This window comes from Centruroides vittatus, unplaced genomic scaffold, assembly GCF_030686945.1.
Source record: "Centruroides vittatus isolate TY-2023 unplaced genomic scaffold, ASM3068694v2 contig_361, whole genome shotgun sequence".
Classification (NCBI taxonomy): Eukaryota; Metazoa; Arthropoda; class Arachnida; order Scorpiones; family Buthidae; genus Centruroides; species Centruroides vittatus.
In genome coordinates this window covers 614,906-633,030 of record NW_027122185.1, presented here as the reverse complement: position 1 = coordinate 633,030, position 18,125 = coordinate 614,906, and the positions used below count along the sequence as shown (strand labels likewise).

The window sequence follows — 18,125 nt, the reverse complement described above, 5'->3', positions numbered from 1 at the left end:
GATCGTTTAAATAAAGGCTTTATTTCAATTTTCATCCACTGAACGTTAAGAAATGATTTATAATTTAATATAAAATATTGTTCCATTTATATATATTTACTTTTACCTTCAATACAGACTTATATTGTAGTTTAAATTACGAGTTATTCGTGATTTTATAGTGTTTTTTTCTTTTTTCAAGGTGAAAGTACAGTAATTATCAGCTTATTGTATCTCGAGACACTTTTATCTTAACCGAATCTAGCATTTTATAATTAATAGGACTGTAGACGGTTTTATAAATTATAAATAATTAAATATTCCGGCTTTTGCTTCCAGCCATAAGACGGATAACCAGCCTATACAAGTTTTGCTTTTGTATCAATTAAAGTGCAAAAATAATACATAATTGCAATCATTGACGATCCCGATATTATGTATAAATGCCAAATAAAATTGATTATAAGTGACTTACGAAATACACTTAATACCCGTTTTCGTGAACACTACATAATAGAACGAGAGCTAAATTAAATATAGAAAGTTTCCCAATAGAAAAGCTATTTGGGAATTTAGAAAATGAATTTGGAGAATCTCGTCGTAGTAATGCAACCAGATATGAGTCATTTCTGTTAGCAGTATTTACGTCTGTTTAGAATTATTCGTATAATTCGACTCAAATTAAGAGCGAAGTAAACTTATACCTACAGAAGCAATGTTTATTTAATATAATTTCTTCTCTATACGTTTAATAACGGGCCTACGACTTATAGAATTTGTAGAAAAGTTTACTCTTATATGAAACTGGACGTTTCGTTGGTCGACCCACTTCAAAATATTTCGAGAAAGATCGAAATTCCCGAATTTGTGTCATTACTCGACGTCGACACTACTTTATCACGGAAGCGATCTCTATAAACCGGACCTGTCCTAAGATGTCATTCAAATGTCACTTTCTATAATTACAGAAAACAATACGATAAATAATATCAGCCTCATTTAACAATGTAAATGTGAGAAAAAACAAAAAAAAATTGTTTTAAATATATCCTATAATTAAAATAAAATTATAACCTTACTCAATTGAGTATTAAATTCTAAACAAAAACAAATGAAATCTTAAGAAATCAAATTCTAAACTGTCTGCGAGATATCGGAAATATTTACAGAGTATTTGTTATTGTAATTTAGTTAATTACCGTAATTAATATAGAGCAATCTGCCATTCTATGATAGTACGAGTTTCGTGAACTCTGCACTTTCTCATAATTAGATTTACCCTACTTACGAGATAATAAATTATTATTTAATATAAATATATATATATATATATATATTATAAAATGATAAATATTATGTAATATACTTTATATCTGTTTAAATACGCACCACACATTTGTGACCGATTCGGACTCCACCTCAATTGTTGCGTGTATGCCTTATAATGCTCACTCATTACACTCGATAGAGTATAATGAGCTTTTGTTTTTAGTATTAAAATATAAAAAGACCATTTTAACATACTAATTAACATATTAAACTATTATTAACATTTCTAAAATTAGACACACATCTGCCTACTTAGAGTAACGACTCGGAAATAAACCATTGTATTCACTTCTTAATAATCACAGATGCTAATCTCTCGAGAAATTCAGACTAATTGCTGGTATATTTCGATAAATCGATGACAATTGAATTATTTATTTAAAAAAAAAAAAAAATGTATATATATATATATATATATATTACTTTTCTCGGATTCAGTACACATTTCTCTCCATTTCTAATTAACTGTGCCACAAAAGTATAACGACGAATAGACGAATGTTAATTAGGTAAGTCACTAAAACCACTAAACCGTAGAAGAATACGTATTATCAACTTTTTGTATCCGGCTTTAGTCATTATCTTTTCTTAAAGTAAAAGCTGATGACATTTGTAATTGATTTGTCATTGAAATTACACTGCGAGAATAGGCTATACGTTCTTTTCAACTTTAAATACGTACGGTAGAAACGTCTTCTGCATTCAAATAAACCGTGTAGTTGTTTGTGTAAAAAGGAAACATTCGACGAACGTGGGAATTTCGAGTCCTGAAAGTGCCAGACCGTCAGTTGACAGAAATTCGGTGGTGTATCTGTTCTAAATACCGTAGCCTTGTTATGATGTATTTGTTTAATCTATAAGATGTAAAAGGTAGTGGGTAGTATACTGTTCCACATAGGTTACGTTATTATGTTGATATATTCTGTATATCTCCGAGTAGCCTATCATATATATTATGCAGTAACGAACATTTGTAATAAATATTAAATTTAATTTTCTACGTATACTTTTGCAAAGGACTGCAAGATCTTAAAAATGAGTTCGTAGGAACGATATCTGGATCAACCGTGAATATCCATAATTATATACTACAGGAAGACACGAAACAGACTGATTAATTATTATAAAAGTGTGTGCAATTTACTACAATTTGTTTTTTAATACTTAATTATAATAATAAATATATATTCATTATATTTATATAAATACCGTGCCTTTAGTCTAAATTTTAGAATCTTCAAATAATAATATCGTAAAAATACATAACTTTCGTTAATCTCTTTCACCTCCAAATCAGCGATTCTCAAACTCTTTTGGTGCACTCTGTGTACAAAAAAAATATTGTATTTTCATATAATTTAAAGTATAAATAGCTATGTACAATAATAATTGTTATCCCGGGAACCTAATCCAGCTATTTATTGACGGTGGATGTGACAAATCTCATTACATAAATGGGTTTATTCTCATTGTTAACATATAGGTTTACTTTCATAATACTCGCGGCACACTTAGCCGTCTCTCGAGGCGTGCCCTTTGAGAATCACTGCTCCGGATGGATTAAAAAATGGCTCTTAACTTTTGTCAACATATGTTATAGAAGAATGTTTTTCTGGCCAAAAATTGGTTTCGTCACTTTGATGATAGATCATCTAAATACTTAAATGAAAACATCATTGGATACAATAAGAGGGCCGTGGCTAGATCATAAAACACTTCCGAATGAAGTGAGAAAGATGGTGTTTTACCACTTTACCAACGATTTCTTATCCACCTCTATCCAGTGTATAGTAGTACTCACAGAGCCCATAAACGTGCGGCTTCTTTGTGTACTTATATACTTTAATATACTGATTCATTATATTGTTAAAACATTGTTTTTAAAGTAACTTCATAATCGTAGGTCACAATCAGTGTTTTCGAGTGAACAGAATTTGAAGCGATCTAATTTTGTCTCGCGCAGATATCGTCTCATTAAAACATTTGTAATACTATTTACTAATTAAAACTCATCAGTTTTCTCTTTACTATTTCTCTCTTATTTATTAAATCTTTTTCTTTTTTACAAACCAGAGATTTGAGGAAGATAGAAATAATAAGAAAAAAGTTGTATTAGAATGTAATAACTGCAATGAGATGAGTATTCGACCCTCCAGACGTGCATTTTGTAACTTCTAATATGAAAATAAATGATTACAACTTTATATATATATATATATTTGTGTGTGTTTCTATTATTATACTGTCGTTCGTCCGTCCGTTTTTCCTTAATCTCGAGAACGGACCTAGATAGACGAAAATTGGGATAGATATGGAAATTTTGGTGATAGGAGGACCAGATTAACTACATAAAAACTTCCGATACAAATCGGAAGTCACGTTATTTTAATTCAAAAATTTTCCGCTGAAAGATGTTACCGGCACGACTCTATCGTTAAAGGAGAAGTATGATTTACAGGGGTAAGCCAGTACTAATTTCAGGTAGAGAGCGTGTATTTTAAATTAAATGAATTAAAAATATGAAACACTGCTACAAAAGAAATTTTCACAACTGAACTTTGTCTCCTGATTAAAACAGACTTAGTTATAAGAGAAACTCGTATTACTACCAGACAATTGAGCCGTTGACGACCTCGCTACCTGCGAGGGATAGATACAATTGCTCACCAAAAGGCAAATTACTCCGAAATATGTACGACCCATTTTGGGTATTTTTTTAAGTATCACGAACAGCTAACTTTATAATATCTTGACGTTTTAGTGTTCTTTTTTAAATCTTATTTCCGAGAATACGTGTATTAAATTAAAATAAGGTTGGTGCCCTACAATCGCCTATTGGTAAAACTGGCTCTGATACCGGATGATCATAATTAAAACTGTTCTATTCAGATAGCTCTTTAGCTCCAACTAACAAGCCGACTGAGACCAAAATTTGTGTACACGCTATACATAGGATGCGGAAAACAATTTTGCAAAGAAAAATTTTGGTTTCGAAATAGTCCGCTACAGAGTAAATAGCGTTGCAAACAAAGAAGTGTGATATGCAAAGTGAGGTAGAATGCATTGACCTTTCTTGCCAGAATGGACGTTGATGTCTTGTGGACCGATGTGGCACATTTTCATTTAATGGTATAGTGAACACCAGAATTGTCACATTTAGGCCACGGGCAATCCGTGTTTTCCAGCAACGTCTTTTGCACTTGCCTAAAGTGACCATCTGGGGTGAATTTACTTCCACATTTATAACTTTAACCAATCCTCTTTAAAGAAGCTATTCCTCGTGGTCCTATAGCATGTTCCGTAACAGCCCACCAATAACAAGACATTCTTCACGCTTTTGTGCAGTGACAATGCCTTGCATCTGAAACATCGTGCAGGATGGTGTGACATACAGCAACTCTCGCACCCACCTTTCATCGATAAGATTAGTTATCGGCTTCCAATACGTATATAAGAGCCTATATTTGCTGCCAGTCCGATATTATTTCAAGCTAACATTTTTTATATTTTTAACATACTTTTTAAAACTCTTTCCACCCCATAAGCACAAACAGGGCCTCTACTTCAGTAACTCATTATGGGTTCAGTCGGGCCCACAACGGGAAGGACGGGTAGTTCGGGTGGACCACTCGACAAAAACTACCTGGGGTTTATCGACCTGTCTGGATCCAATTCCAGGTGCCCAGCACGATAGGCTGCATAACCCCTTCACTGGCTGTTTAAGATAGTTTGACATTCACAGCTTGTGATGGTTTTGAAAATTACATTTTGCTTTTCTGTTTTAGAATGCTTGTCTCAACTTTTGTTGAATTTCTACCTGTGTGGGTCTATTCAGACAATTCTGAATAGAAACAATTTGAATTTTCTAAGTATAGAATACAAAGTGTTGAGCTTTGTCAATTCACAGTTCTATCAGAACCATTATAGAAAATGGATGAATCTGAACATTTAAAACTTATTCATACGTAATAGGTATAGAAATTTTGTCACTTTATTATAAAATACTTTTATCTTTGATAGTAAAAATGATGCTACACATAAACATTACTAAAAATTAAATTTTAATAGATATAAATTTTAAATACATTTGCTTTTTCTATTTTTCAAAGACTTTCATAAATTATTTTTTAAAAGATTAAAAAATATTTTCAAGTATTCAAGTAAACAAACATTTTATTTAATTGTACATCAAAAATACTTTTCTGTTTTAATACAAAGTAACAATTTCAAGACTCGACATTGGGTTGTGACTTTTTATAATTGATACACACATCTTTCAATTTTGGCATTAACTCTTCCAATTTTTTTGCTGCCTCTTCGGCTTGAGCATCAGTTTGTTGGTTTAACTGTTTTATTACCAGATCTAAAAATCAAAATCAAATTATTTTAATTAATTTATTGAATAAAACTTCGGAAAAATAGTTTATAATACTATTACAAATTCAAATTAATTACACCTTATGCACTACTTACGGAACGTGTATAATTTACAAAACGATGTTTTAAAAATTACCTTGAAACTCGTGCAGTAGTTGATATACCTCGGAGGGAACTTGTCTTTGCAAAAAAGATATAATTTGCGGAACGAATTTCCCCGAAGCGTGAATCATTTGTTGCATTTGAATCAAAGTAAGTAAAAGAACGGCCAAGTGCAGACAAAGAGCGGAATCGGTTGCTTCGGAGAGTTGTGCCAGAAGCGTATGTCTATATTCGGATATTGCTTGTCTGCAAAATATATTAACATTGATATTTAATATTAACAGTATGCTGCTTTATTTAACATAATTAGTTAGAAAGCAAAATTATTTTATTGAAAATAATATTTTTTCATAAACGTAAATCAATAAAAATTTACATTCTAATAAAAACTATATTAGTATATCTAATTAATTATTATAATATTAATAATGAAGTAAATCACATTATAATTTATTATTTGTACTTGATTGCTTTTTGTTCTCATTTTAATTCATAAGAGTGAGCATAAGGTTGCTTGAGAGAACTTATCATAGAGTAACAAAGATCTTTACATTCATCTGTATGACAGAAATTAACCTCTGACACACAAATTAGTGTAAAATAAATTTGAGTCAAGTTTTGACTCTATTATACATTACAAAAAATTTACAATTCAGATTAAATTATACAGAAAAGTATTTATTTTAACTAAATCATTTAAAAATTATCATAAAATATCTGATATTTTTGTATTATAAAATTTATTTTAATATACTAGCAGACACTGCAGTATCCATGGGATAAGATGTTAATCAGAAAAACTTAATTAACATTTATCAAAAGTTACTTACAGTCTGGACTGCTCATGAAATCAACTACAAAAATGAATTACAAAATTTCTTTGTAAACCACAATTAAGGTGGTAAATCCATTATAACCCAACTTTTTCTGGTAAAGTACTGTTGACTAACCTCACAGTGAACTTGACATTGAATTGTTACAAAATCTCAATGATAGAAAAAGCTTATTATCAATTCCCTATACAAAATGATAGGAAAATTTGGCACCCAATATCTCCAGAATAGATCGCTGGATCTGAAAACAGAAAACTTATTGCATATTTGCAGATCCATCGCTATACATCCTAATTCATTCAAATCCATCAAGAAATCTAGGAAGAATTTTGGAAACAAATATTTTCTTAGCGTAACGTATACAGGGTGTATCAGTACGGCAGTTACAAACATTCAGGAGAGGTAGAGTACACCTAGATGATGGGAAATCACATAACAATGCACGGTCGGATACGCTTTCGTGGTGCGGTAGTGACGACACAAAACACAAGAAAGGAAGGACACAAACAGGGTGAGAAGACATGTTTATTATTCTTAGTACGGCAAAAATGCCTGGGACGTCTTTGGCTGGTGTACGCAATAGATGTCGCCACACCGGCCAAAGACGTCCCGGCATTTTTGCCGTACTAAGAATAATAAACATATCTTCTCACCCTGTTTGTGTCCTTCCTTTCTTGTGTTTTGTGTCGTCACTATCGCACCACGAAAGCGTATCCGACCGTGCATTGTTATGTGATTTCCCATCATCTAGGTGTACTCTCTCTCTCCCGAAAGTTTGTAACCGCCATACTGATACACCCTGTATATACATTAAAGATGTATTACCTTTCTCTCTTCTTATCAATCTTCTTCAAGAGCATATCACAAAAATCAGAACTGGTTACTGCTTGTATTTCTTTATAGAACTCATCTAATGTCTAAATAAATAAAATTAAATTACTTTTAATACAATTGTTTATATAGCTCTACTATTCAATCAGTTAAAATTAAACAATTTTAAAGAATTAGAAAAATTATTTTTGATTTCTTTGATTTTTTTTCTTTTTGATAAAATTTCAAATGTATAGAATAAGTTAACTGCCTTTAAAACAAATTACAATGAATAGAATTAAGTTTATAACCGATATAAAAAATTATTTTATTAAACTAAACATTAAATAACTTTCAAGCAAAAATTATAAGTTTATAATGAAAAATATTAGATGATTTCAGAAAATTTATGTTTTAAATAACACAATAAATTCAGATTCAATATTTCAATACCTGTCTATTTATTTTAACTAAATATCTGTTACATAAAAATATATAATTCTTAAAAGTTATTCAATTACAGAAATTAGATAAATGGAAAATTAATTTTCCATTCATTTACTATTTAATTATTAAAAACATAATATGGAAATTTCAAAATAGTTTAAAAAACTAAACCCTTAATAATACAATAATTTTCAGAAACAAAAGAATGAGAAAATGCTCTAGTAAAAGCAAGTGTCTTTTAAGAATTTTGGGTATATAAAAGATAAACTTTTTATTATATATTGAATATGTAAACAATTATTAACTAAAGCAGAAAGAATAGCATATATTTTTATTAGTTTTATATTATTAAATCCATAATGAAAAAACAATAGTGATAACATTAATGATGTGGATCTAATTTTTTAAAGACGATCAAAAGCTTTTCGGTCAGTGAAAGTGAAGGAAAATTTCAAATGACTATTTTTACCTTCTCTAACTAGCTTTCAAATACCATAATATCAAAATTTTTTGTCTATTTTATAAATGATGAAAAGAATCATTGTGAGTTAAAACATTCTGTAAAATAGATATCGTTTATAAACTAGCATATGTGTCCATTGAATTCAATGGTTAGTTTTAAATAAAATGTTTCTCTGTTTTCATACATATGGTGTTTGTATTGTATTGTTATAATTTCAATTATTGAATGTGAAGACAAAACAGAAACAACAATCAAGGTTCGGAATGACATGGAAAGTGAATCAAAACCATATTATACCATATCATCATACTGAAATACGAGATAAAACTACAACGTAAATAATGTTCTCTTGCCTGGTCGTTTGCCATTTCTCTTGCATACCCCTGTCTATAATATTATGTATAATGAGTTTATTACTTAACCTGTCTGCATTTAATGTTGTATTATTATTTTACATATATAATTTGTAACGTAATTATACATTTAATTGTAAAATTAGAAAACTATTAAGATCAGCAAAAATTTATGAGTTTAAAATGCTTACTACTAAGTGTCAATTGTTATGCAAATTGTCTATTTTTCATTAGTTAAGTAGGATCATTTGATTTGTGTTTTGTAGAATAAATCATTTTTTACATGATATAAAGATTATATAAGAAATAAAACTTGCAGCAGGTATATACAGCTAAATTGAAAACTATTGGATTAAAAATTTAATTAAAAATAGAAACCCTTCGAACACTGTAAAAACAACTTTATGACTTTAAATATAAGCAAGGAAGTTTCACTTTATATCTAAAAAGACAATTTTAAAAATTGTTAAAAAGTGAACAATATGGTGTAGTGATCAGTGTCACCAGCAAGTTTTTGAATAATCATTTTACTATAATATAACCAATGAAAAACAGAAAAGAAATTATTGTTCTAAACATATCTCATGGCTGCTTTAAAGGTTAAACCTAATGCCCCCTCTGAAAACAATGTATTTTCTTGTTTTATCTACTTTGTCTAAGTGGTGGGACTCCCCATTGCATCAAAGTCCAAAAGAACTCTGAACCAAGGCAAACCCAAGAGAAAGCTAGGCAATGGGGATTCTGATTTGTCATAGTTACTAGACTGAATCCCATTTATTTGTGGGATTTTAATTTAATTTATGTATGACACTGTGGCCATTAGCCTTTTTCAAGCGTTCAAAATCGGGAAGAAGAAGAAAGAAGACTTGTTTCTTGTGGTCAAAATCTATGTATGGTTAGTTGTAAATACAGTTTTTTGCTTGTGTCATTCTCTTAGAGATGTGTCGCTTCATGAATTTTATCTTGCCTCTCAAGAATTAAAGAAAAGCGAGAAGCAGCAAACATTACAACTAATGATTTGGTAGAAAGGCACATTCTCATTTCTGAACCTGCAATTTTTTAAAAGTTAAAAGACTTTAAAAAATTTTCTTGGTGTTGTATAGATGTAAAATAATGTGTGTTCTTGCACTCTAGAATAAATTTTCATTCAAATGTTTCTAAATGTATCAAATTTCTTAATAGAAAATTACTCACAAAAATGAATTTTTGTTTATAATTGTAAAATATCTGTTTTCTCAAATATTAAAAAAAAAAAAAAATGTATATACTGATAAAATTTATTATAATGAATAATTCAAATGTCAATAAATTATTATATTTATGCATACTTGAAATAATTAAGTTTATCATGTTTCATTGTTTATTTTTTTTTACAACACAAAGATTATTATTCATATTAATGAAATTTATTGTAAATAAATTTAACACTTTATGATGAATATGATACTTTTTCGGATTACTAAAGCAAATAACACTTTAGTTAAAAAAGCATTTCTATTTTGAAGAAGGCTACCCTAATTATAATTATGCTCAATCATAAGTTGTTTACATATGAATTAATCTTCTGAATTAAATAAAATGTTTGACTATACATAATATTGCATATTTCAAGTATTTATTCAATATCTAAATATTTATGTCTCTAGAGTTTAATTATTGTATAATCTTCAAAAACTGCTTTGGTAACTGCATTCAGTTATTTAGATAGAAATAACTTATAAAAACTTACTTTATTGTTTAAACTGTTATGAAGTTTCATTACTGCGTCCTTTGATTCTGCTGGAAGTTTTCCTATTATTTTCAGTCTTGCCTTTAAAAATTGAAAAAAACAAAAAACTTTTTAAGTATCAAATATAATGTTTTCTATTTTATTTATATTCAGTTTAAATAAAACCAACTACTTTCACTAAATCAAATTAAATACAATGGAAGATAATGTAGAGCTAAATTAATATATTTAAATACAGGTACTCCTCACTTTACGACCGAGTTCCGTTCCGACGATTATGTCGTTAAGCGAATTGGTTGATAAGAGAGGAACTTGCGCTGGGAATATAGGATCGTTGTAAAATTATACAAATTATGCAACAAACTTCAAATTTATTCATAAAAAGACTATTATAGTATGTGCAAGCCTATTATAGTACGCTTAGTGCGCATGTCATCATTTGCCATTGACCGACACTCAAGCCGAGAAAGGGAATTCCCCGAATTGCAGGTCGAAACTCGATTGGTCGTAAGTGCAAGTGGTTGTTAAGCAGATAGGTCGTAAAGTGAGGAGTACCTGTATTCATAATAATTCTTATTTTTCTTAACTTAATAGATATTTAAGAATTCAAAGATTGTAAAGCTGTTATTGTATATATCTTGAATGTATTAAAAAACTGATTAATAGAAATATTTTTAAATATAATTTATTGTAAAAATCAGTGAGCAAAATTAAAAAATTAAAAGCAATTAATAAGCCAATTGAACTTTATAATAATAAAATAATATTAATACAATGTTTCTTGAAATAGATTTCTGTTGTAAAGATCTTACCTAAGAATTTTAATTAGAAAAACCTATTAATAATTAAATTTTTATCTTTAATAGTGAGTGCACATAATTTTTTATTGTAAAAATAATTATATTTATTTATTAGCTATTGAGAAATTTTCATAAATATTTTAATTTATAGTATTTTTTTTTGCAACAATACGACCAGCTAATACTCGACCATCTTCTAATGTAAAGTTTAAAATTTTATGGCGAGGATCTGGATGAGGTCCAAATCCCTCACTAAAATTTTATTTAGAAGTTTTCCATTTCAGAAAGGAATTTCATTAGATAAACACTACACAAAGAAAAAAAATAGATGTAAGTGTCGAACAACCTAAGTTCACATGTCAAATCGGAAAGACAAACTTTGGCTTGAATGCTTGTAAATAAGATGAAATTACAACAAACTCAAAGTGCTCTATATTATTTTGTTCAATAAATAATTATTGTGAAATGTCAAAGGATTCCATTAGGATATCATTTCTATTGAGATCACGACAGAAATTTTTGATAAGAAAGAAAACAAAACTTATAGAAATACAAGCAAAAGTTCCAAGGATTGTTTAAACATTCTATCGTCCAAGATTGAAATGCGATGTCAGGTTAATCTTGAGATTCAATCTTTCCTGCATCCCGACTGGATCTTGTTCTACCTGAAGACAAAAAGGGAACAAATCAGGGAGGAAAGAACAAGATTAGAGACCAATTAAATTGTTTGGTCCGTGGTTAAAATTTATATAAACCCACATCTCAAGGTCATAGTGCACTTCTCCAACTGTTCTTCAAAAAAACCAAGCTTCTCCAACCTTTCATCTCAAAAACCACTCTTCTGTCTGAACTGTGTATTGTCAGTATATTTCTATTTGCTAATATCAGTCTATCAACTCCAGCCTAACCTTATCTCTGAGGGATTCTAACAAAAAAAAAAAGAAAAAAATAGAGAACCACTGTGCAATGAAATGTTTGATATTTCAAGAACTAAGTGACCCCTTTCATCCACCTCATCCTGAGCCTGGCACCAACTGAACCTTGCAGTGATGTTATAAACTGTTGATCTCAAGACAAAAACCGTTTTTGTGGGACAATCGGCAGGTGCTGAAGAATTAACTTATTAATGTAAGCAATTATTCTTTTGTAATGCTGAATGGAAAAATTTGTAAAGGTGTTTTGGGTGTAAATCCATAGGCTCCAACAAACGAGGTTTATACCCTCAAACCCTTCCTGGGTTCAGTTGCCTAACAGATTAGGTATTGGGCAGTGGTGACAAAGCTGTACGTCCCCACATTTATATATAACTTGCATAATACAGTAAGTTAAACTTAAAAATAAATGTCTATAAAGATTACAAAAAACTATTTAAATAGTTTTTACACTTGAAAAGATTACACAAAGTATCTCACACAACAAAATTTACAATGCTTTGTCAAAACTTATTCTGATACCAGTCCGACAGTTTCACTATTACAAATTAAATCAAGGGTGTATCTAGAGAATGCCTTATGGTGCTGCAGCACTCCCTTGATAACAAAGCAATTATTACTTTAAAATAAAAATAAATATAACAATACATATCACATTACCTGCACTTGGTAATGTGCAATTAGGTAAGATTAAATAATTAAAGTAATTCTAAAGTAATTGGATAATATTCACCAAAAATAACAGGAAGCACATGCCTTGGTTTCCCCCAAATTTGTGTTGAGCAGCATACATATTTTCAAAATCCTGGATATGCCACTGACTTAATATCAAACTGGAACTTTTGCAGCAATTGTGCAACTGCCATATGCAACACAGGGTCTCATTATGGAGATGTTGTTGATTAAAATCATTTAAAATGTTATGTGAATTCTCAGGATAGTTTGAATAATAACTCTTGTGTTAGAGGCATCCCAACATAACTGGTAAATGAGAAATTGGATAGTTTATTTCTTTATAACTTTTCACAGATTAAAGTTAGGTTGAGAACAAGTGCACCATTGCATTTCTCTCAAAATTCTAGCCTCCTCTCATGTATTGCACGACCCCATTCACGTTTAAACATTTTGAGACAAATTCAATATAGCAGCCATCCAATTACCACATTGAATTCACTTCAAATTGTCACAAAATTAAATATGTAAGAATATATATTTAACTACATGTTTTAAATACCAGTTTAAAACCACTTTAACATATTCTTAATACCAGCAATTATAAATTGATATTAGGATATCTTATATTTAAAATTATACCTCTGGTGTAATTGCAGTAGTAGTTTCATCTTCAATATTAATTCCAAGTTCAGCACACAAATAATTTACAATTATGGTAGTCATATCTGAGCATAATGATTTCAACAAATACTTGATTAACTGCAACTGAACATCATCTGAAACAAGTGTAAATAATTATAACATATTTAACAAAAGGAATAAATTTTGATATATAATACTAGTAATTACCAGAGAAAATTTTAAGACCCTTCTCAAACATATGTACTTGACAATATAATGTATTTATTTTTTCTTGAACTTCAGCATGAGTTTTTCTTCTAGTTGCACTAGATGATGTTGCTGATGCCAAGAAAGCAGATTTTGCAATTTCTTGATATTTTTTTGTTAGAGGTCTGCAATGAAAGTTTTCGTTTAAACTTAGTTTATATAATATTAAGATTGTTTTGCCTAAATTACTCATACTAAAAACAATTTTTAAACTTGGCAAATCTTTTCAATCTTTTAAAGAATATATTTTATTTTAATATTTATAAAATTTAATACAATTCATTATTTAAAATCATGAATAAAATAAAAAAATTACATTGATACTAACTTAAATAAATGTTTTGCTAATTCATTAATTAGTTCTTCTGGACAATCTTGTAATGCTATTAATTTTGATAATTCTTTTTCTATTTCATTTAGTGTTAGAAATTCAATATCTTGTTGCTTTCCACCAGATTTTTCAAAAGATGTTCCCAATTCTGTTTCAGAATCACTATCACCACCCCCTTTATTTGCAAGATATTTCTTTTTAGTAGCTCTCATTTTAGTCTCTCGTCCCTGTAAATTGCCTCCAGATCCTCCAGATTTTCCACCTAAAATGTAATTTAAAACAGATGTCTATTTCTGTATAATGAAATTTAAATTTATTAATTATTAATGTTAAATATAATACAGTCGAGTCTGCATAAATCGACATTGATATAACTCGACACCGTCGGTTAAGTAGTCAGTTTTCTGTGGTCCCAGCAAACTTACATAGCATTAATGTTAAAAAACGCTGGTTTACTCGACACCGTTTAACTCGTCACTACTAGATAACTTGACATACTTTTGCTGTCCCACACTCATTTAGACATCTGATAAGTTGACTCCCCTCTTGAAAAAAATGAGTTCACACCACACTGTGCAGTGTAAACTCATTTTTTTCACGAGGGGCGTCGACTTATTTATTAATATATACATATTAATAAAAATGCCTTTAAAATTTTATGTATTTTTATATATAAAATAATAACAGATAAACAAAAAGAAAATATACAATCTATATCAACGTCACAGCAGAATCCAATTTTGCATTTTCTCACGTAGGTATTATTTGTAGCACGTGTTTCACATTTCTGTTATCAATGAGTGTCCAAAAGCTAATAACGCTTCCGCTAAAGGAAAAATACAAACTTGTTTCTGAATCTGAATGTAAGAAAACTTTGCAAGCTGAATTTCCAAAACAAGAAAACCTTCAAAGAACAACATTGGTGGAAATTCTGAAGAAAAAAGAGGAAATTAAAAAACTTTTTCTTGGATTTTCGTCACAGCTGTCTCAAAAATGCAAGAGAAAGTCGCCATACAAAGATGTCGAAGATTCTTTCGTATGTTGGTTAAGCAAATTCGTTCATCAAATCTTCCTGTTTCGGGACCGATACTGAAACAAAAGACAATGGAAACTGCTGTGGTATTTGGAGTAGAAACCAACTTTAGTGCAGAAAGGTACAGTACATTGCACTACTGTATTTTGCTAATTGTAGTTTTGTGGTTTTTTTTCAACTTTGCTTTAGTCGTCACATTGGATAACTCGACACATTTTCACTTCCCCTTGGGGTGTCGACTTATGCGGATTCGATCTGTATTTGTATTAAGCTATTTTTTGCTTGATAAACAAATAAATATCATGCATCAGTATTATTTTATATCATTTGATGAATTTTTAATAAGGATATTTTTACAATATGAATAGAATATCTTTTACAAACAATATTAAAAAAAAAACAATCAAGAATTTTAATATGTAAAAACATTTTCATATATACAACTTCTCAATTTTCTTTATTAAAATGGTTAGAGTACTATTATTGTAAACAATATTTAGTTGTAAGTAATTAAAAGTAAGTAATTATGTAACATATCACATTACAATTGAATAATTTATCATTTACAGCTTGAAGTCTAATCTTTTACTATACAATAGCAGAACATTTAATCATGTTAAATTCATTATAATATAATAATAATTTGTACCTTTTTTCCTTCTTTCATCTTTCTTTTCTTGTTTATTTTTGCCACTTAATTCATCTGCTTTATCACCCTTTGACGAAACCTTAGTTGATTGAGGACTCAAGAAATGATGAATGCCTTTCTGTGCATCCTGATATAATAAACAAATTTATTATAATTGTTATTTACAATAAAATATTTTTATACATTTTATATTAAACAAAAATTAACAAATATCAATTGTTAAGACTATTTAATTCCTAAGAAAACTAGAAAATTTTTTCTTAAAAATAATTTTAGAAAGCAGTTAAGTTTAGTAACTAAATATTTAACACTATTCTATAATATTTTTATAGTTCTAAAATTTTCAAATCCTAAACCAGAGAGTGAAAATACCACTCAAAAACTGGGTTAAACTTGATAGAAAGTTACAAAAAACCAAATAACCAGCAGAAAAATTTCTCTTGTTTATTTGGTTTTTGTAGCTTTGTACAAGAGAGACAAAATACAATTTTAATTTTATTCATTTAAATTTAAACTATAAAATATCTATGAAAATTTTAGTTAATCAATAATTTCGGGTTAACAACAAAGTATCCAATTTGATTGAGCTTTCTTTAGTTATACAAAGTAATCTCAAAATAAACAATTATGTTAAAAAGAAAAAAATGTGTGAATAAATCCTAAATAAATAACCAAAAATAAAATAATATTCCAGGAAAAAGCATATAAATTTATTTTTTTGAAGATATAGCTAGAAAGTTAATATATTGATTCCTAAAAACTTCTTGGGGGAAAAAAAAATGTTAATAATTTGTAAACAGTTGCTTTGAACTGATATGACAATTGACAGATTGACTCAATCAAAATATTACAATAAACCCACAATTTAATGGACTATTTGATAAAGACATATCTGGTATTGCAATTATTTATTAAAACAGTTAGAGTACTATTATTGTAAACAATATTTAGTTGTAAGTAATTAAAAGTAAGTAATTATTCAACATATCACATTACAATTGAATAATTTATGATTTACGAATTTAACAAGTCCATTAAATAGAACACTTAAAAAAAAAACATATTAGTAACAAACATAAAATGTGCAAAATGTGTTTAAACATTATTATGATGTATATGTATATTCAGTAATTTATACTCATTGACTCACTGTTTCAATCTTTTAGCATGCTCTATTTGCAAACAAAAGACATTTTAAATTTTTTCTACAAGACAAATTTTTTGTCTGTCGGATCCAAAATTTGTTAAATTGATTAATGGTTTATTGTATTAATATATTTATATTATTTATTTATTAATATTAGAAACAATGTCCAACAACCATTTCACAAGTGCCAACAAATATAACATAAATATACTAATACTGATTATATTAATCAGAATATTTTTTGTTAACTTTTTCTGAATTAAATAAACTTTTGTCCAAACAAGTTTTATATTTTCAAATCAAATGTTTGTATTATTAAGATTGCCAATTTATAAAAATGATCAAAATATAAATTTTAGGAATGATACAATTTTTATAGCAGATAAAAAGTTAGAGTAAAATATATATTAAATATTATATAATATTCAAGCATATATTAGTCTCTAAATTTTTAATATTTAAGTAAATTAAAGCAATTTTCAAATATGCAAGAGTTATGTTTTGAAAGGCATCTTAAATACTGATAATTCTCCCAAAACATTTAAATGTTATTGAGAAAAATATCAAATCAATGACAGAAGAACTCCAAGAACTCTTAAATGAAGAATGCCAAGAAACTTGGAGAGATAGGTTTTCTTCTAAAAAAAAGGATTAATGCCGACATCTGCTATTAAACATCTTTTGAAGAAGTGGCAGGATGTCAGAACAACGGTCTTAGAATGGCATCCAAACTAGGTTGAGGTTAATGGGCTTGGGGATCTCTACAATTACAATGCTATTAATTACTTCTGAAAAAAAACCTGAAGAAGAGAGAAAAGCAATCGACATTAGACAGATTCTTTAACCCCCACAAACGGAAAAAACGTGACTAATAAAAACTGCAAGGCTGCGAGTGTATATATTTATTTATATGTTATTACATATAAATAAATGTAGTGAGAAAGTATATACAGTAGAGCATCGATTATCCGACCCCCAATTAACCGACCGCGTTCTAGTCGGCAAATTCAAATGTCCACTAGTGATGTGGTGCTACAATATTTGGTTATGTCTTGGCTACTTTAATATTATTTTTGTTAAATTTTTGCGTGTTTTAGCTGGCAGCACTGGCTCGACCATGAAAGGGGGGCTAGTATTTAAACCAGGCCTAATACACTATACTAATGTATTTTTTCATACTTTTCAGTTATCCGATCAATCCCAGTCCCCAATTAAGTCAGATAATCGATGCTCTACTGTATATTTTAT

The 18,125-nt window shown here is 28.9% G+C and overlaps 1 protein-coding gene across 1 annotated transcript in view; it reads right to left on the bottom strand.

The window, feature by feature from the left end:
* Nucleotides 1-5,463: 5,463 nt before the first annotated feature.
* Nucleotides 5,464-18,125, bottom strand: part of Ufl1 (UFM1 specific ligase 1) — a 30,771-nt gene continuing 18,109 nt past the window's right edge. The window contains exons 10-17 of the mRNA XM_067269996.1: nucleotides 15,731-15,857; nucleotides 14,046-14,310; nucleotides 13,679-13,842; nucleotides 13,469-13,605; nucleotides 10,423-10,503; nucleotides 7,446-7,537; nucleotides 5,822-6,033; nucleotides 5,464-5,671 (exon numbers count right to left, since the gene is read on the bottom strand). Of these exons, the coding sequence (XP_067126097.1) occupies nucleotides 5,535-5,671; nucleotides 5,822-6,033; nucleotides 7,446-7,537; nucleotides 10,423-10,503; nucleotides 13,469-13,605; nucleotides 13,679-13,842; nucleotides 14,046-14,310; nucleotides 15,731-15,857 (1,215 nt within the window). The 3' untranslated portion in view covers nucleotides 5,464-5,534. The remainder of the gene's footprint in view (nucleotides 5,672-5,821; nucleotides 6,034-7,445; nucleotides 7,538-10,422; nucleotides 10,504-13,468; nucleotides 13,606-13,678; nucleotides 13,843-14,045; nucleotides 14,311-15,730; nucleotides 15,858-18,125) is intronic.